This window comes from Pimephales promelas, chromosome 2 (genome assembly GCF_988280905.1).
Source record: "Pimephales promelas chromosome 2, fPimPro1.hap1.1, whole genome shotgun sequence".
NCBI classification, from domain to species: Eukaryota; Metazoa; Chordata; class Actinopteri; order Cypriniformes; family Leuciscidae; genus Pimephales; species Pimephales promelas.
The window spans coordinates 31,927,630-31,948,060 of NC_142770.1; the positions used below are offsets into that span (position 1 = coordinate 31,927,630).

General features: G+C 38.3%; 2 protein-coding genes, 1 long non-coding RNA gene and 1 pseudogene across 3 annotated transcripts; 1 reads left to right on the forward strand and 3 right to left on the reverse strand.

Annotated features, from left to right (window-relative positions):
• Positions 1-3,374: 3,374 nt before the first annotated feature.
• Positions 3,375-5,765, reverse strand: LOC148997193 (uncharacterized). The gene is made up of 2 exons (XM_089119563.1): positions 5,702-5,765; positions 3,375-5,579 (listed from the first exon to the last, which is right to left on the reverse strand). Exon 2 carries the CDS (start codon positions 5,577-5,579, stop codon positions 3,375-3,377), a length of 2,205 nt encoding a protein of 734 aa, XP_088975689.1. The 5' UTR covers positions 5,702-5,765.
• A 10-nt stretch (positions 5,766-5,775) lies between these two features.
• On the reverse strand, positions 5,776-6,612 carry LOC148997194 (uncharacterized). The gene is made up of 3 exons (XR_016147071.1): positions 6,523-6,612; positions 5,970-6,101; positions 5,776-5,791 (listed from the first exon to the last, which is right to left on the reverse strand). It is a non-coding gene; the product is annotated as an uncharacterized LOC148997194 (long non-coding RNA).
• Positions 6,613-7,210: 598 nt separating this feature from the next.
• On the reverse strand, positions 7,211-14,901 carry LOC120478181 (uncharacterized). The gene is made up of 9 exons (XM_089119571.1): positions 14,891-14,901; positions 13,773-13,793; positions 9,290-9,426; positions 9,055-9,162; positions 8,798-8,965; positions 8,458-8,622; positions 7,438-7,442; positions 7,299-7,391; positions 7,211-7,252 (listed from the first exon to the last, which is right to left on the reverse strand). Exons 1-9 carry the CDS (start codon positions 14,899-14,901, stop codon positions 7,211-7,213), a joined length of 750 nt encoding a protein of 249 aa, XP_088975697.1.
• A 2,648-nt stretch (positions 14,902-17,549) lies between these two features.
• On the forward strand, positions 17,550-19,391 carry LOC148997195 (uncharacterized; annotated as a pseudogene).
• Positions 19,392-20,431: the final 1,040 nt, after the last annotated feature.

A 20,431-nucleotide genomic window follows, 5' to 3' on the forward strand; every position in this document is an offset into this window, starting at 1 on the left:
ACAGGATCATGCATTCTGGGAACCACCCTTTCTGAAGGTTGTGCAGCAGTAAAAAAGTTCAGGAAGCATACTGGAGTAGTCATAAACACAGATGTCACATTAAATGATGAATCAGACCAAGTAGAGTTCCGTGACCTGACTAGGAGCCGCTTCCTGGGGACTTATCAGGTATTTAGTCATTAATGGGGTCCACATATACACACCATCAGGTTTTTCAGTCTTCTGGGTACCACTTGACACACATTCAGGTTAAACTTACTTTGAGAGCCAATTACAACTGTCATGTGCCAAAATATTTACTGGAGCAAAATTTCTTGCAAAATTGGTGTTATGTAATTGTACAACCTAATTATATTATATACTGGTAAGGTTAAAAAGGTTGGCCAGTAGAATATTATTATATTATTAGTCAACATGCTGTTGTATAGTTTTCTAACTGCAACAGAAGTAAAATAAGTCCCTTTAATCAGGTGGTTGTCCGTGTTTCAAGGCTTCATATTGAACCATTGCTAATCACAAACAAGCGCAAAGTTCACAATTAACCCCTTAACGTCTGAATTTATATAGCTGTATATAAAAAAATGTTTTATGTGTGTTTTTGCCTTTAAGTAGATGGTAAATAATGTTGAGATTATCAATTTCACATTTGCACAACAAATAAATCGAAATTTTGGTATGTTGCAAATCTGCAACAACGGGCATAATGGTCAATTTGGTATGTTGCAAATCTGCAACAGCGGGCATAATGGTCAATTTGGTATGTTGCAAATGTTCCTGACCGGAGTAATCCTCCTGTGTAAACAGGAAATAAGTCCGTCACTTTGAAACAAGTGCATTGGGGGAATGCAGACGTTATCTCAGCTGGTTGACTGAGTCAAACGGTTTGTAGCATATTTGCAACAGTGGGCGTTAAGGGGTTAAGGCAGAGACTATTTATAAAGAGACATGGTACTTCCTCAATCCTTAATACAACGGTATAGGGAAAACCCGTAACACCAAAGATGGCGGTTGTATGCACATGCCCCGCCCCTCCCGCTGGACAGCCAATCATCTCCTTTTAACAGTCAAGCCGGGAAACATTTAAACCTAAATGTCTGGTTCCACCGACGCATGCGTACTTGAGGTTTGCGATAGCGGCAAATTTGATGTGTTAGTTGTGTAAATATCGTAAATATCAGACATCCCAAGTCTTTCAGAAGTAGCGGCTAGCGAGCATGCAGTAACACATGAACGTCAGAGAGCGAGAGAACCCTTGCATGCGCAGTAAAGTATAACCTGTGGGGAAAAAGGCGTTTTAAACCTTATTTTGGGGCAAAGTATATTTTACTGCTGTTTCTATACATGCAGTTTTTATGTCCTGGGGACCAATGAAAGTGCAGTTCTGACTCTGTGCCCATTCATTTAGATAGAGCCTGGTCTTGTAAAATCCGAAATAGCTGCCCGGGGCAAGTGGTATGACTTGCCTAAAAAGACTTTGATTAAGTTCAGCATTTTACACGATACAAATCCCAACAATAGACTGACTGTAAAATTTTTATTTCAGCTCCTGGAACATTGTGCCATCTTAACGGCATTAAATGCTTAAAGGCTTTTTTTTCTTTTCTGTTCTTAACATTTCTTAGTGCTGAATACCACCAATCTAATTCCAACATTCCTTTGTAATTCCAACATTCCTCATTCTTTAATGAGCAACACATTTAAACTTAAACGTGACATAGCCATGACACTGTTTTAAACTTTGTTCTTGAGAGCTGTGATTCTATTCTTAATATAGAACTTAATGGCCAGCCAATTTCTGTTTTTAAGTGCTGCTTTCTCCAGGTTAAGGCACTTATCACAGTCACTTTTTCCTGGTACACGGCATGAAGTGATGAAGGACATCATGTGCTTCTCGACCGCATGGATCTCCTCTTTCTCCCACACCCTTCTCTTGAACGGCTGACGACCTGTACAGGTTGGTTATAACAAACAAAGAATGTGAAAGATAAACATTTCAGTTTTTAGCAATCTTTACAGTAACAAAGTTTGACATTAAACAGACAAAGGGCATATTGATCACAATGTAAATAATTTTGAGATATCTAAAAAGTTAACCTGCATCCCTCTTTTTAGGCTTGTGATGCAAGGCTTGTGTAGTTGTTACTGTCACGATTACCAGTTGGAGTGCCCCAGAGAATCACCAGAGGGCACTCCACATCAGAACTGATCACTTCTCCAGAACTCCATTTCCCATAATGCCTCATCCCGGTGACTGATTACACACACACCTGCACCTCATCAGACTCTCTATTTAAGCCACACTCTTACACTCACCCAGTGCGAAGTATTGCATTGCCACGGCTTGTAATTTCTGAGCGTATATCCTGTTTTTGATTTCTCTGGTTTTGATCCTGGTTTGTTTCCTGACTTCTGCCTGTCTGCTGCCTGCCCTGATCTTCTGCCTGTTACCTGACGACTCTCTGCGCTCACTCTCTGATATCCCTGTTTTGCTGTTTCCTGACCCCTGCCTGTTTGATGATTCTAAATAAAGCTGCACATGGATCTCATCTCGTCTCCAGCTTCGTAACAGAATACTTCGCCTCTTCAGATCCAGCAGCCGAGAGAGAACCGAGATCCACCATGGACCCACTTATTAGTCTCTTCCGCCTCAGCCAAGGTTGTGCTATGTGCTATTTGGATCAAGTGCGTCCGAGTATAGCTGTTATTTTATTGTTTCAAATATTTAATCAATATTTAGGTAAAAGTATCAGGTTGGACTCAGATTGGACACATTAGCATTTAATATTTAAGAGAAAAAAAGCCTGGTTTGGGACATCCATTAAGTAAATCGACATTTGTAGTTACCCTTGAACATGGTCAGATTTAGGATCATATGTAAAATACGTACCTGACTCTGACTCATGTTCGCTGTCCAAGAGCACATTTTCTGTGGAGGGTTTGGGGGAGAGGGAAAAGAATGACTGTTAGTGAAAGTACATGTAATTCATTCGATCCTGACGCCCCCAATTACGCCAAAGACTAACATGTATGAGACATTACGTGTTCATGTTAAAATCTGTGAAGAAAAATTAAATAAGTAGGGCTTTCAAAGATTTCAAACTTTTTTGTATAAATGTACGTTTATTGTTATTGTTTTATCCACCTGGTTGGGCCGTGAGTTTGTGTTGCCGCCAAGCAAAAGTGTCTCTTATATGATTACTCGACAAATCAATGTAATAATCTATAGAATACTCGATTACTAAAAATTATTTTAGCTGCAGCCCTACACATAATTAATGCATGGGGGTTCAGTAAATATGATCATCGAAGAGGTGTAGCAGTACCGCTGTGCATGGTGAGCATAAACAAACCTTCTTGAGCAGAAATGGGCCAGTTCAAACCAAAGATTTGTGACTTGCAACTCCCGGCAACGTACCTTCAGGATCAATGTTGATGTCATCCAGTGTCTTGCCCTTGAATTCTGCCAGGCGTCCCTGATCCAGAGCCATGAGGACTTTGCTAATTTTTGCAAGTTGGAGGGTACCTTCAGGAAGTCTGTAGAACTGCCGGTGCACTCTAATATCATGCCCAAGAAAATTTGCTAACTGATCCAGCTCTGTATTACTGAGGTTGAGAACTTGAGACAGTGTTCCAGTTTGTTTTCGAAGTTTCGTAGAAGTGAGACTTTCCGGACTTTTTGCACCACAGACCTTGGCAAAGTGTCGAAGGCAATCAGACCCACGGTAACAGGTCAAAGCGTTTGGTCTTGCAAAAAGGTAAATGTTCTCCTGAGGAACCTCACAAACCTCCCGTGAGCCGACGAGCAGATCCAACCCTTGCTTCATCATTGGGGTCAAAAGCACAGGAACTTTTCTTCCCCTTTTTCCTCTTATCTCAATCCTGCTGAAATGCTGACAGAGTTTCTTCTCTAGATCTGAGAGGGCTTCATTCACATCTTCATGTGGGTCTGATGGATTTTGACATACATATGAAGAAAGGGTCATTTTTGACACCTCCCCAGCTCTTCGTCGATTAAACAAAATGACTTGTGCCAAAATGACCTTTGCCAGTTTTGCCCACGTGTGGGGGGATGCCTCTATAGACAGTTTACCGTGAAGATCTTGTTGTTGCACATCCAAATACGAATGGAGAGTCTGGACATCTTTTGTGAATGGAAGCAACAGAGGAGTATTCCACTTAGACTCCTGAAGTGTTCTCAGTGATGCAGCTGATATCATTTCATTCCATCTGGTTTCATACACTCTGCGGAATGTACGAGCATCTTTTGCAGCACTGTAGTCATTCTGAACATTTGCACGGCTTTCAAGCAGCATTGAAATCTTTGTCAAGTTATGTCCAGTTTTGAGAGCTAGACTTGGGCACTTGTATGCATGGGTTTTACTGTCAAAGCCTGCTAAGTGTTTCACTGATTCCACAACTTGCATAAAATTGGCAGGTTTGATGTGATCTTTAATGGTCTTCAAGGAAGTGGTTTTCCTTGAGCATATCAGAAGCCTTCCTAGCTCTCTCATTTTCTGTCGGATGTATTCATGCTTACCAACATCATATCCAAGCCTGTTAAACAAATGCTCACCATACTCCATGATACAGGCATCCGATTTCAGTACAGAATAAACTTCATCTTGAACCATGTTGTTTAGCAGCTTCCAAAATTCCACCTTGACACCAGGTGGTGGAGGTGCTGCAAATGCGCAGAGGGCCTGGACACGGGTTTTGCCAGGTTTTTGTGGAACATTCGGCTTGAACTTGCATTTCATCATGTGCCGCCAAAGAATTTTCTTTGTGAAGAAACCATGACAATGTACACAATGCAGGAAATTCTGTGCTTGACAATCCTTCCTTGGTTGCTTGCGAGGAACAAGATTTCCAACACCAGCATTTAATACATCCACATTGTGTGCAAAGTTGCCCCTGTTTCTCAAATGTTCCATATGCATTCGTCTTTGTTTGGAGCCTTTTGGAAAGGACAGAGCCTGTGCAACCTCTGGTTTATCTTTATGAGCGCGCTCCAAATGCCTTGCCATTTTCACGAATCCCACCCTACAGTACAAACAGTATTGCTTTTTGTTGTACATTCTTGCCCCGTTCTCCTTTTTACAGACAGCAGGTATGGAAAGCGAACCATCAGCTACTTCTTCTGTATGGAGGGAAGAGGCATTGTCAGGAAGATCTTTCTCCAGATCAGGTGTTGTATTCTGTATTACAGATTCAGGGTCTCCCCCTCCACTCCATTTTGTTGAGTGACCACTACTTGCTTGTGTTGTAGGGTAGGATGCACGTCTTGAACTGCTTGAACATCGCCTTTTACGTGTCATACCAGAGTTGCCCTCTCTTCTTGAAGGTGAGCGTCCTCTGCTAAGGATTTGCGTCGAAGACACATCGTTCAGTTCTCGGATGTCAGCGTACTTCCCTTGGATTGGAAATCTAAGCATGCTTTCTTTCTGATTGACTGGTTCAATGACTTCGCTTGTGTCTGTATCTTCAGATGAATCCTCACTACTCTTAGGAATATATTCCTCTCCACTGCTGGCTGAGCTGTCAAAAAGCTCATTTGAATCAAACTCAACATTTCTTTTCATCTTCAGAAAAGAAAAAGTGAAGTCAAAGTCAGTGCATGGATTAAATATTACTTTTGTGTTACGTACAAGACGCCAAGTATGTTAAGTATGTACATCCATCTTCTACATTGTGAGTTGCTTACCTGTATGCTTTTGGTCCTCCTCAGCCTTGGAACAGAATCTCCGTCCTGGTGGGTGAGGCTTAGTTCAAACTCAAAAGTCGGACACCATGTCTAGAGTATTGAAAAAATACACAATTACCATTTAAACCCAAGGACAAGGGAGAAATAGGTACTGAAAGCAGAACCAATAGTGTTTGAGCTTATTGATACTATATTTCAGTACCCATTCCTGTAAAAATACATGCAAATGGCAAAAAAAAAAAAAAAAAAAAAAAAAAAAAAAAATTACCTGGCAGCTTGAATTAAACTGGTCATGATTTGGGCTTGGACTCTGAGATTCATCAGAATCTGTGTAGTCCACCAGGGAAGGATTCATTCCAACTTTGTTCATTGAAGGTAAGGGTTCTGGATTATGTAAGCACTATAGAACATCAAAGACATGATATGAATGACAACACGCATTCATAAATGTATACCTATGTACATCAAATGGTATTTCAGAAACATTGGAAATCCTCACTTAATCTTAATATTTTTGAAAAAAAGAAAAGAAAATTGGCATAGAAATGGTTTAAATATATGGCAAAGACTGCAACTGCCTATATTTTTTTGGCCCTATAAAGCCAAAAAAAAAAAAAAAATCTCTGTAAGCTGCTTTGAAACAATCTACATTTCTAAAAGGTCTGTATAAATGAAGATGACTTGACATTAGCCAGATTGTAGAGGAAGAGCATTTAATAATAAAAGCTACAATAAAAGTTTAAAGTGAGTTATGCATAATGCATTATTTAGTGAAGTGTTAAAGTAAAAGTTAAGTGACAGTAAAAGAGACAGACTAGTACCTGTGTCTTGAAGCTGGATGATCTCGGAGGAGTCTGCTCTGTTGTTCTGAAGAGGTCAGCCTCAGAAGACTCAGTGGCATCCAATGGTTTGTCCTGAAGAATGAGTTAACATTATTATTGAATAGATGGTCAGCAGTACCATTACTTCAGTGGAAACAACATTAACACATGTGAGACATGCATGTGGTGGCAATGTTTACATGTTTCCTGTATCTGAGGCTAAATCCAAGTTACTTTTGATGGGTTCAAGTTGGCTGTGATTTCTGTCATATCTATGTTGCCTGCTATGAGACAGCTCTAACCGTCACAGTCGAGGAAGCAGTAAAAATGAAGTGTGGCATGACTGAATTCAGCTGTAGCCAAGAGCTAGTATGACTTGGAGAAAGCAAACTCATCTAAAGTTCAATGACACATGATGTAGAATGTATACGTTTAGACTTCTAGACAGAAAAGAGTCAATGAAGTGTTCCAATGTCTACATTAATTTTTAGTTAGCGTGGACCCCACAATGACAAGAGACCTGACAAGTGTGTGTATCACAAGGAGTGATTGCCACTAAACACTGGTCCTACTGACTGGTCCCCATGAAACCACAAAAACCAGAATGTGCGCAGAAGTTTATATTGGACTAAGGATATACATTGATGTATACACATCTAAAAATGTACTTCCATGAAGAAGTTAACAATTAAGAAGACGCCTCGAAACTAAAAAAGTAGAAGGTTCGAACCTAATGGAGGAACCAGTGAAAGACAGTAAAAGAGACAGACTAGTACCTGTGTCTTGAAGCTGGATGATCTCGGAGGAGTCTGCTCTGTGTTTCTGAAGAGGTCAGCCTCAGAAGACTCAGTGGCATCCAATGGCTTGTCCTGAAGAATGAGTTAACATTATTATTGAATAGATGGTCAGCAGTACCATTACTTCAGTGGAAACAACATTAACACATGTGAGACACAGGAGACATGCATGTGGTGGCAATGTTTACATGTTTCCTGTATCTGAGGCTAAATCCAAGTTACTTTTGATGGGTTCAAGTTGGCTGTGATTTCTGTCATATCTATGTTGCCTGCTATAAGACAGCTCTAACCGTCACAGTTGAGGAAGCAGTAAAAATGAAGTGTGGCATGACTGAATTCACCTGTAGCCAAGAGCTAGTATGACTTGGAGAAAGCAAACTCATCTAAAGTTCAATGACACATGATGTAGAATGTATATGTTTAGACTTTAGAAGTTTCAATAATAGCTACAAAGAAACTGTGGTTGTTTTAGGACACATGAGGTAAGAGTAATATACACAATGTATATCTGTAAAATGTTGTTAAATTGATTTAGTCTTTTAGATGATGATTGCATGATTCAATCTTTTAAAAATAGGTTAGAAGTTATACTGAACTAGGCAAAACTAATCTGAGGCAGAAACATCAGCATTGGTTTAAATCTGGGTAAAATAAAACTATCATTCTGACTTTTTTTTACAACAAAGCCAATATTCAACATTTTTTGACAAACCTGTTTCCTCCAAGGCCAATCAATTCCACCATAGTCATAAGTTATCTCTTCTCCTTCAGTAATGTCCTTTAAAGCAAATAGTGGGTAGTTGACTTCAGTGTCGCTATAGCCACCAATTACATTAAATGGTACTTTTATGCAGTGGTAAACAAAACGTCTGTAACCAGAGAACCGTAATTTCCCAACTATTAGCCGCAGTTTATATTGATTTTACAAAATTTCTTCAGCTATGAGGTTAATACACGGGGGCAGTTAATATGGAAGTGATATGGTTTTGTTTCTTTTAACTTGCATAAAACACTGTCCTGCGGCTTATACACAATGTGGCTAATACACAGGAAATTACTGTAGTCAAGTTGAGGTGAGTTGAGCAGTAGGAAAGGGACTAATTTAGTGAGGAAAAAAAAAAATCAGAATTTGACTTACAGCCCATTCTGATGTTCTCTTGAAGCTTATCCACTGCCTTTATCTCCTTTCGTAGAGACGTGATGTGCTGAGACATCTCCTTCACAAGGATGCTCTGCTCTTCCTCAAGCCGTCTAATTAGCATTGTTTGGTCAAAAACAGACCGTTTTAATCTGAAGGAGTGGCCTATGGGTAGAGGGAATTGATGGAAATATGAAAAAGTGATTTAGTATTCACAATTAAGTTACAAACACAAACATAAAAATATAGATAGACAGATTGAGAGATAGAGTTTGTCATTGCTATACCATAGGCATGTAGGCATACATTTTGGAAAACATGTCAAGATAGGCTACCATACCATCCTCACTTCTCTCCCAAGGCAGGATGTAGTCCTCTGTCAAATTGGAAGCCAATTCCCCATCAATCGTATCCTCTGCAACAGTATCGTAGAGTACAATCTTTTGTCTTAGTTTGTTTTTTAATTCTCTTATTTTTCTTCTCTTTCTTTGTCTGGTCTGGTTGCTATCTGCAAAGTGAAACAATAAAACTCTAAGGAAAACAGAGTTTTTGTTTGTTTGCATTTGGAATGTGCCATTTCAATATTTGTCAACCAACCATGCTGACGATAGAGGTCCTGCTTCTTGCATAGCAGGGACACTATGATACTTTCTATCTCAGCCCTGAGATCCTCTGTTGCTCCCTGTTGTGTTGTGCTACCTGGCTCTGAATAGGTAACACAGTCAAGCGATAGTTTCATTTGAAAGATTCTGATCACCTTATGTAGTTCATATTTGAACAAAGTAACTAACAGTTGTATTTCTGAAGAGTCCGAGCACTGTGCATGATTTACCTGTGATTGCCCACTCCTGAACATCACACACCCACTGCTGTGCTGTTTGTTCAGTGATGCCATTTCTCAGGCTGAAATCACTGAAGCTGGCAGCTTTCACCTTTGCCCTCTCTGAGATCTTTAATGAGTCATGAGATTATGTAAGAGATTTAAGTAGTGTATTACATGAGTAGCTCTCGGCCTCTTTCGTTTTTAAAAAGTAGCTCTCAAATGAAAAACTGTTTGAGATCCCTGCTATATCTGAACACAATACGCATGACATCATCATTTTCAGAGATTGGCGTTTTTGCTGTTTACACAGAGACCGTTTCAAAAACTTGATCCGTTTTTAGTTGGAAACGGTGTCGTGTAAATGGCTCCTTAGACTAAATGTATGGTTAATAGGCACAATAATGAAGTGTAGGTTAAGACGAGTGTTTTGTGTGTGTTTAGGGAGAGCAATAGAAGTAACTGTGCCGAGCGTCTTTCCCGAAGAGTTTGACTGTGTGTATCTGCTGTTATGAGGCAACCTGATCTCACAGAATTCCGTGAAATGAACACGGACTCTTAACTCAAAATCCGTTGCAGTTTCACGGATTCGCAAAAAAATCCGTGATGTGCCCACGGAATTGATGCCTATGTAAGTCAATGACAGGCAGCATCCGTGGACTACACACGGGCTTTTACAATACCTGCGCGCTCCCCCAATCGACGTCGTTTTATAATTTGGAAAGATATATTCTGAATTTACTTCCCACGTAGGAGGGGACGTTCTCGCGACCTTGTGCAACGTTCCCTAAAAGTTCTCTAAAGGTGACGAAAGTTCCGAACCTTTACAGAACATTAGGGACGTTCATAGAACGTCCTCTTTTGGTTATGAAAGTGCTGCAATTCAAGGTTCCTTATATGACTTTAGGGGGACGTTCTATTTGGGGTATTTTAAGGTCACATAACAAACGTTACAAAGAGGACATTCGGGACGTTAACAGAACGTTCCCATACAGTCCCCTGTTGGTCATATAATAACGTTCCCAATGTGACTTCAGGAGGACGTTCCATACTGGTTGTTTTATGGTCACACAACAACGTTACAAAGAGGACATTCGGGACGTTAACAGAACGTTCCCATATGGTTCTCTGTTGGTCATAATAACGTTCCCGTTATTACTTTAGGGAGACGTTCGCTATTGGTTATACTATGGTCACACAACAACGTTACAAAGAGGACATTCGGGACGTTAACAGAACGTTTCCATACGGTCCTCTATTTGGTCATAAAATAACGTTCCTGGCTGTAGGGGGAACGTTTCTAGGCCTACTGGTTATTATGGTCACACGTTACAAATATGACACATTAATTAATGAAAGCATAGATGTATTAAATGTAGCCATCTAATTCATGAAAATATTAAATAATAATATATTAAGTATTAAATTTTAAAATAATAGCACTAGTTAACATGCTAGCCATCTAATTAGGTCCTCTCTGCTAATTGTGTGGGTAGAATTTTATCTTTTTTACTTCAAAATAAAAAATATGACTTTTACTAAACAAATCTAACCTTGGTGTGTCCATAAATCCCTTATTAACAGACATTCAAAACATGGCATATAGCTCAAGGCATGCAACGTGAATATAAGCATGCGATGCAGTTACATTTTTTACCACATTTACATTGGAAAATCTTTGAGTTTTGTGGAGCTCTGACACTGTCTTCTATGCTGAAGTCGTGCATTATTTAAATATCAAGCACAATTAATATCTAAAAATACTTACCAACATGCTGCAGAATGGTGAACATAACAATATCTTATTTTCTATTGTCTATACATTTCTATATAAATATTCAAAATGAATTTTGGTTAGGCACTGCCACAACCACAGCTGACTGACTCTGCTGCATTCAGAAGGGAGAGCTGCATCCTCATTCACTGCCGCTGCCCTGGTTCTTCCATTATCTGTCCCTTATGTACGGAGTGGGGAGCGCAGTGCATGAAGCGCCAGCGGAATCACATGCATTTTTCCTGTTAACAGTGTAAACAACCTAAAATACTCCATCGTTTCTGGTATAGATAAGAATAATACATTTTTCAAAGCTTGTATTTGTGTAAACTCACAATATCAAGAAATTGTTGTGCTTTTTTCAAAATAAACCACCACAAAAAGGTACTAATCTGCTCTGAAGATTGAAAATTGTTGTATTGTGCTGTCTTCTACGATGACAATTTCGTTTATTGAAAAATAAGCACTTTAATATTGTATAAATAAATAAACAACTTTTGTTTTGGATGTCTTTTGACTACTTTCTGTATGTTATCATATAATGAAGATTAACAAATATATGCATAATAAACCATATATTTAATAAATAAAAATAAAAATTATATAGGCATACATAGCCTATAGCGTATTAGAGGAAGCAAAACGCTTGAGCGAGTCATAATTTCAGGAAAACAGCTGCTTGATAAAGTGGACAAAGTAAATGGCGATTTTTAAATTGGCCATAAAATTGATGGCCACAAAGATCACACGACTGAACTTCTGGGGGAAGATTTTTTTTATTATTATTATTTTATTTATTTTTTTTACCATCGAAGAAAAAATCAATTGGATGAGTCCGGTTCAGCAGTCAGCACACCTGAGAAGAAGAAACAGGTAGGCTAAAGACATTTATGTAAGCAATAAGGTACGAGAGGCTGTGCTGTATCGTGAATAAGTAACGGCTGAAGGGCGTTGTTAGGCACGACGCGAAGCGGAGTAACCCCTTCAGCTGTTACTTATTCACGATACAGCACTTGCCTCGAGTACCTTATTGCTTTTATAAAACGGTTGCCACACAATATATTAAAGTAAAAAAAACCAATGTATTAGTGCAACTTTCATGTAGTTTAATCAATAAAAACATTCCTTCCGCTAGAAAAATATAGTCCCTGACTGTGAAGAGCAACGTTCCAATGTGTAATATACAGGAAAGCTCAAATAAAAACAACAAACCATTCTCAAACTTTGTTTCATTCTTTTTATTTTTTACAACACAAAGTTTGTGAAATTTCCTCACACCAATAGGTATAGCTTATCTCTCAGCAAAATAACAAATAAAATAAACAGAAGGGCACATTTTTTAAAGATAACAGTTAGGTCTTTAATCTAGTTATTAATTTAGTCGCTAAAATGCTGCCTAATAAGAGATACTTTATTTATTGTTGTTTATTTAAATTTATTTGAACATCTCCGTTTATTGTGCACGCATTAAATATTTGTCTCATTTCAATCGGCTCCACTGTGGTGATATTTAACGCGGTCCTCTTTTGTTGGGGCTCAGCGCTGTCAGCTGTGTTTTCTGTTGTAGCAAGAATGTCACTCCAGTGCTTTCTTTGTTTTAAGTTTGGCCTCCAGTAGCTCTGTAGTGAACTTTCACACTTATGTCCACTCACAGACATAATCTCCCTCGATTCGAGACCAGCATCGGACAATCTCTGCACCATGGTACTGCGCAGGCAGTGATTTGTGTAAATCTTGGAGGTACCTGCTGCTTTACAAATTCTCGGCAACATAGTTGCGAGGTAGTTCACACCCATAGGCTCTCTTGTGTACCTGCAACAGTCAAAAACGAGAAAAACCTTTAACACAACAAGATTTAACACAAATTATAAAATAGCTTATATGATTTATGTGCCGCTGCGTGAGTGATCTACGTACCAAACACATTTAGAGAGGTTTTGCTTTTTGGGGTGAAGGTAAAAAGCGGGAGGGTTAGATGGCAGAAGAGAAAAGTACTTCTCTAGAGAGGCAACGGGACAAAGCGGGTTCCCAGTTTGTTGGAACATGAAGCCACGCCTGCTATCCTTATTTCTGTCATGTGGGTCCTTATGGTTTTTTGTGTCTTCATTGAAGCTCATTGTGACATACTTCAGACCATTTTCGTTTGTTAAAATTCGGAATGAGTCTGGAATGAGTTCTCGGTTCCCCTCTTTTCCTCTGCGTCCGAAGTGTAACTGCACGTCAAACCAGACTTTGTTTACGAGTCCTTCAGGTGTGTTGGGATTAAGCGCATCGGACAGTTTTATGGTGCTGAAATCTTTAGCAGAAATCGGTGTGTGATGCTCCGTTTTATCACGACCCTCTCTTCTCATTGTCTTTACGACTCCAACGAAAACATTATTGGATGAGATGAATTCACTGTCTCTCATCAGACACCAGGACAAACTCAAAGGTGGATCATTCAGGAATCTGTTCAGACCTGCACGTAACGCTACAATAACTACTGATCCCATATTGTTCTCCTTTGGAGCTTCTGACAGTTCCGTAGAAGTCACGGAGAAGTGCGTTGAGTTCTGTCTTGGTGATTTGTTTAAAATCTATGCTGCAACCCTTTTCACTACACCAGTCACCGAAGCATTTCACTGCCCATTGGGTTTGCTGCACGGTATTTTTTTCATTACGAGTCTTCTCGAATGTGTCAATGTTACATTTCAGCACTTCAGCATGACGGTTCGTATTTGTAGAAGTCTCTCCAAATTGTTCCTCAAACCACGTATCCATCGTCATGCCACCCAGTAAATCAAAATTTACTTTAAACATTTTAGCCTTTTTAATTCTTAAGTTTTTTTCTATGTTTATGTTGATATGTGTGGTTGCTAAGGGTGTTGCTAAGGGCGCAGTGATAAATAGAACCGTTGGGTGAAGCGGTCATTGCCGTGTTTTATCGTGAATAAAGCACAGCTCTTGACCAATCAGAATCAAGGATTGGAACTAACCGTTTTATAAAATCTCATACATTACAATAATGAACGATTTGTCATGAGAAAATGTGCCTAATATAATAAGGGTATCTTCTGTCCATTTGTTTTTTTTTATTTGATTTTGAAAGTAGGAAAATGAGAAAACAGCTCCTTTTTCGTTGTTTTATTTTTCATTTTTTATTATTCATGCCATTGAAAAATAGCCTAAAGAAAATAACATGATGCGCTTCTTTAGCGTCTCTGTCATTAACATCTTTCTGCCACACCCCAAAAATGAACCAAAATATCAAAACTCTTCTTTGCGCGCCATACTTCCCTCTGATGGTCTTCAAAAAAAAAAAAAAAAAAAAGTCACACTCGTGGTCTTCGGGGTCTATTGGACCCCAGACAATAAGATTTATTTTTTAATATATTTTTTAACAAATATAATTTTACTCTGTTTATTAATGTTTTACTCAACATTTGTGCAGTTTTTGGAGGATTTATTTTTAATATTTATTTAAATAGGATTTTTACAAAAAAAACAAACAAACAGCATTTTATGTTAAATAAACGTTATAAAATACCCAGATTTCTAACATTCATTCCTGGGGATACCATGGATACATTTACAAGGTTTAATGTAAGATTTTTGCTAATTTTTTGGAAAATCCAGGTTAAAATTTGTAATAAGTCACTGGCTATAGAGCTCCACTACGCCTATACTATTTGAATTACTGAAAGATAGTTTCTAAAGTTGGAATCAGTTGGATTCATCTAAATATTATAAAATCACAATTATGACAAAAATAAAATACTTTTTGTCAAAGTTTAGCATTTGTTTTTGTACTGAAAAAACAACAGTTTTTCAATAATGTTACATTATGATTAGAATCAAACCTGAACAACATGTTACAGAGAAATGTTGGAGTCTTGGTTGGAAATTTGATTATTTATTTCAACTGAACAGCAATAACAAATTAGCAAATAAAGCAGTAAAAATAAAATATTTGTAAAAAAAAAAAAAAATCGGACAACAATAGTTTGGAAGAACAACAGTTGGTCTCATCTCTTTCATCTTTTTTATAGCTTTATGTATTCCTCTGTGTGTGTGTGTGTGTGTGTGTGTGTGTGTGTGTGTGTGTGTGTGTGCGCGCGCACGCGCGCGTGTGTGAGCATGATAATTTTTGATTGTGGATGTTTTTTGCATTGTTGGAAGTGTGCCACTTTATTTCTGTCATTTCTGTCTGTGTTCTGCGTTATTTCTGAATTTGAATTTTGACTATTTTTAGTCCAATGATAGGCTAAATAAATATTTATTTATTTATTTATTTATTTATAGATATTTAAAAATAGCATAAATCCTCCAAAAACTGCACAAATGTTGAGTAAAAACATTAATAAACAGTAAAATTCTATTTGTTAAAAAAAAACTAATGTTCTGTTACAAAATTAAATTTGATTTTTGACCCAGAAGACCACGAGTGTGACTATTTATATTATTTGCACTTCAACATTTTAAAATAAATTAAATAAATAACATTAAATTATAATGATAATAATACGAATTATATATTTAATAAATAAATAATACTAATAATACTATAAATAATACTAAATAATACTGTAAATAATACTAAATTATTCTCACAACAAATATTTATTTGTAAGATATGGAGTTGCATTAATTAATTTTTGTGCGGAACCTTTTTTTTCATTTATATTACATTATAATATAATGTATATCATTAGGCCTATATAAATATATATTACTTTTTTTTAATAAAATAAAAAACGTTTGACACCTATGTCAGAAATTTTAAATCTAGCAGCGGGCATATATAAGCTGGGGTCCCTGACCATCGCGCTCACACTTTGCTTCGACTCGTCTTGACTGACACGTAACTCATAGTGGACAACTGGACATCCCAACTGTCAGTTTTTTCTGAGGTAAATGTCTTTTAAATTGACCGTTTTAATTAAATTAAAAACACAAAACAAAATAACATATAAAATATGTAGACATGCTAATAATAATAATAATATGGAATTATAAGGACAGTAAGTTAGCCTTTTTTCAGCGGAATCTTCTCATGGTAAAACTGCCGTTTCCACAAGAAATGTAGGCCTAATCAAGAATTGTCATAAAATTGACAAAACTGTCTTTTCCCAGGTGTAATGTACCACAATTATTCACACAAACTGCTTTTCCATCTTTTTCTTTAACTTTATACCACTCGTCCGCCCTGTTACCCCGTTATAGGCTATAATTGTCGTTAAATACCGTTATGTTTACGTGACGTCATTTGGTTTAAAGAAGCCTATACTTTTCAGATAAGCAGCTCCTTCATTTTTTAGGGTTATGTCTGTCATGTAAACATTAGCTACTAGATAAATTATGAATGTAATTATTATCAATATTGTAAGTTGTATAAATAAAGTAGGCTATTTGAAAATTAGCGCGACCTCTCACAGGCTTGGCTGTGTGTGCGCGCGCCACTCTCGCAGCAGCCTCCGCACGAGCGTGACGGTGGCGTCATGACATGGCCAGACAGCCAGCACCCAGTTTGCGCTTAGATTTACAAAATGAGCCTACAAAAACAGAAATAAGCCTATTTTGGTGAAAATAAAGGTCCATGTTTAATAGTAATGTTCATGAAATTACATTTTTATTGGTTTTCTTTATCTCCTACATAACAACACCAGATCAAACAAGACTGTACAAAACACAAACAAAATAAAAATAGAAACTAATTAAATAAATAAATAAATAAATAAATAATATTATTATAGAAATTACACTTTAATGCACAACCGGGTATAAGTCACAATTCAGGCAATAATCTATCATATGAAGTAACAGTGTAAACAAAATTCTAGTGTAAAGTGTAAATAAGGGGATTTCCATCACTTTATGCCTCTTTTATGTGCTTTTCCAGACCCTGCCCTACAGACATACTAGCATGATGTCATCTCAGAAGGTAGGCTTGTCTTGCAAAAAAAGGTTTCCAAATTTACCAGTAGCACCTCAATGCAGAACATGAGATCCACGGGGAGGAGTCAGATCAAAATCCAAGGTGTGGAGATGGGTAGGATTAGGGTTGGGTTTAGGGATTAGGGGGCGGAGTTGGGTAGGTTTATGTGTATGTAAGGTGGGAGGAGTTGGATCTGGATCCGACTCCTCCCCGTGGATTTCATGTTCTGCAGTGAGAACCATCTCAAATTTACAGCATATGACATGCCAGAAAAAGGGATCATTTCACAGCAATGTGATAAGTTTATTGTTATACCAAGATGTTTTTCATATAATATGGCGTGAAAGATCACTGTATTTGCCTAAAAATGAATGATCTTTAGGTTTTCTAAATTACATGCATGTACCCATTAGCAGAGAAAAAAACACATAGCTGTGTCACATAACTGGATGCCTGCAGAAGCTAGGAAAAGAGAATATAAAAGACTATGGCAGAGGGTGCAAAGGAAAATGAGAAATGTTCAAATTAACACAGCTGGTACTAGTAATGTGCTAGACAGTGAAGCACAAAATCCCAGGGACACTATGCCAATCTGTAACCCAGGCCTAAATAATGCAGTGACTGGAGAATCTAATAGTGACAGCGATGAAATGCTGTTTGTCAATACTGACATCAGTGGAGTCACATCGCTACAACATTCAATGGCAGAAGACACAGAGAATATGGTTCTTGAATATTCCAGTAGTGACATGGATGAAGAGTTTTTTGAGAGTAATGCCAACATTGATATGCCGACTGAAAATTTCGCAGAGGAGTTAAAGAAGTGGATCAATGAATATAATATTAAGCACAACGCTGCAGACAAACTGCTCAAAATTCTCAGGGATCAAGGGCATAAACACCTGCCATCTACCACTAAAACATTACTAAAAACGGATCATGTTGAAAGCCAAATGGTTTCTGGTGTCGAATGCATTAAATTAGGAGTGACTGAACAATTAATAATGTGCTTGAATCGGTATCCCAACAATTATGCAAAAGACATCACTGAACTTGAGATTTCCCTCAATGTAGATGGACTGCCACTCTTTAAGAGCACTGGTAAATCTTTCTGGCCTGTACTCTGCACAGTACATCTAAAACCAGCAAGCACATTTCCTTTGACAATTGCCCTTACTGAGGCCAAGCCCAAATCACTGGATTTCATTAAAGTCATTTCAGATGAACTGAAAACTATTCTAATGAATGGCTTTGCCTGGGGAGAAACAACAGTCAATGTGAGATTGAGATGCATTACCTGTGATGCACCAGCAAAAGCCATGCTGAAGTGCATCAAACAATTCTCAGGTTACTATGGCTGTGACAAATGCACCCAAAAAGGCACCTGGGAGGGGCGCATCACCTACCAACAGGTGCATGACCTCACTTTGAGGAATGATGTCTCATTTAGAGAGCAACACCAGCCAGAACATCATCACGAAGATGCTGTGTCCCCTTTCAGCAATCTCCAAATTGACATGATCAAGTCTTTCCCTGCTGACTACATGCACCAGTGCTGCCTGGGAGTGATGAGAAAAATGCTCCTACTATGGTCACGGGGCAAGTCGGGGCATCGGCTATCGCCGGCTCAGCTGAGGGAGGTCAATCAGAGGCTGAGGAATTTGAGAAGTGACATACCCAATCTTTTTGCCAGGAAGCCACGCAGTCTGGAGGAATTGGAGAGGTGGAAGGCCACTGAATTCAGGCAGTTCATGCTCTACACTGGCAAAGTTGTTCTCCGGGGAATCCTGCCAGAAACCCTGTACAGTCATTTCATGGCCTTTAATGTGGCTTTGTGTATACTAGTGTCTCCACATTTAACACAAACCCACAATGTGTATGCCCATGAGCTCCTCACATATTTTGTTGAACAAGGCCGGCACATATATGGGAAAGAATTCCTAGTGTACAATGTGCACTCACTGCTTCACCTCACTGCTGATGCCACCACATATGGATCATTAGACAAATGCAGTGCCTTTGCGTTTGAGAGCTACCTGCACCAGCTGAAGAAGACGGTTAGATCAGGAAACCATGTTCTAGTCCAAGCAGTCAAACGGCTCCAAGAACGTTCATAAATTCCTATACAAGCAAGTGAAGAGAGACAAATACAATTGAAGCATCCTGATAATGTTTACATTGTTAGCCCAACATCCTGCTGTGAAGTTCTGGAGAGGATCAACTCTGGAAAGCTCTTATGTAGAGTCTTCTCCCACTTAACATCATACCTTTACGAGCCATGTGACTCAATGATCTACGGAGCCTATGTGTGTGGTCCATCAAAGATGCAGATTCTGGACGAGACAAACTTGCAAGGAAGGGCAATGATCCTTGAGGATGGGCATGGCCGCAAAGTTGTCTTTTCTCTCCTTCACGACCTTGATTAAAGAAATACGGAAATATGTACATAGTTAGTATTCTTTTTTTCTGTCATTGCTTTAATGTCTTTAACTTAGATTTCATATTTATTGGCCCTTTTTTATAAGAAATTTATGTTCTTTGGTTGGATTTTACGTAGTTATTTTTGAAGAAGAAAATTCAATTGCTGTGGCGCCTGCATTATGGGTAGAGGAGGTGAATGGGGTAAGGGTACATGCACAATCAGACATATGCACACACACACACACACACACACACATAATTAATACTGTATAAAATAAGATGTGATTAACTTTTCCATGAAATGTTTTAGGTTCTGATTTGCTACTGGCCCCGTAGAAACGCTGATGCCATGGCAAAGGCCTCCCAAAGGCCAGATAAGGATCTCTGGAAGCGACATAAAATAAGAATACTCTCCGAGACTGGTGAGAAAACTGAATAAATATATAGTCATGTGGAGGTACACTGCATTTAAATAGTAAAATGATTACAAAAACTAAAAAAGACAACACAAATTTATTCTGTCCTTAGACAACTATAAGACAGCCAGAGAGCGAGCCAAAAAAGCTGTTGCAAGCTCAAATGTGGACACAGAGGAAGAGGTGCTAAAAGTGCGGAAGAAAAAAGTTCCATCAAAATACTGGTCAGAGAGTGAAGGTAAACACGCGATAGCTTTTTCATGCATTACTATGCTGTTAATGTATAAAAATCATATACCATACATGATTGCAGAGATATACTGTATAAACTATAGTCATCCTGAATTGATAGGAGAATATGAGATTCCAACTGAAAAAAGGAGAAAAATGTCCACATCTTCCCAAAAGCCAGTAAGCCTCCCAAAGCCTCCGAGTTGTAAGTAACTGATTTAACTTTTCGTGTAATTTCTTGTGTTGTGTTGATTTGATGGTGGTGTGACCAGTGTCAATTAGTGAACAGGCAAACTAAGTGTATTGCCAGCTGGCGGGAACAGGCTATTTTGTGCAAAATACAAACAGTATCATGTATATAATGAAAATCCTATTTTAAAAATGTTTTGAATTCAGTT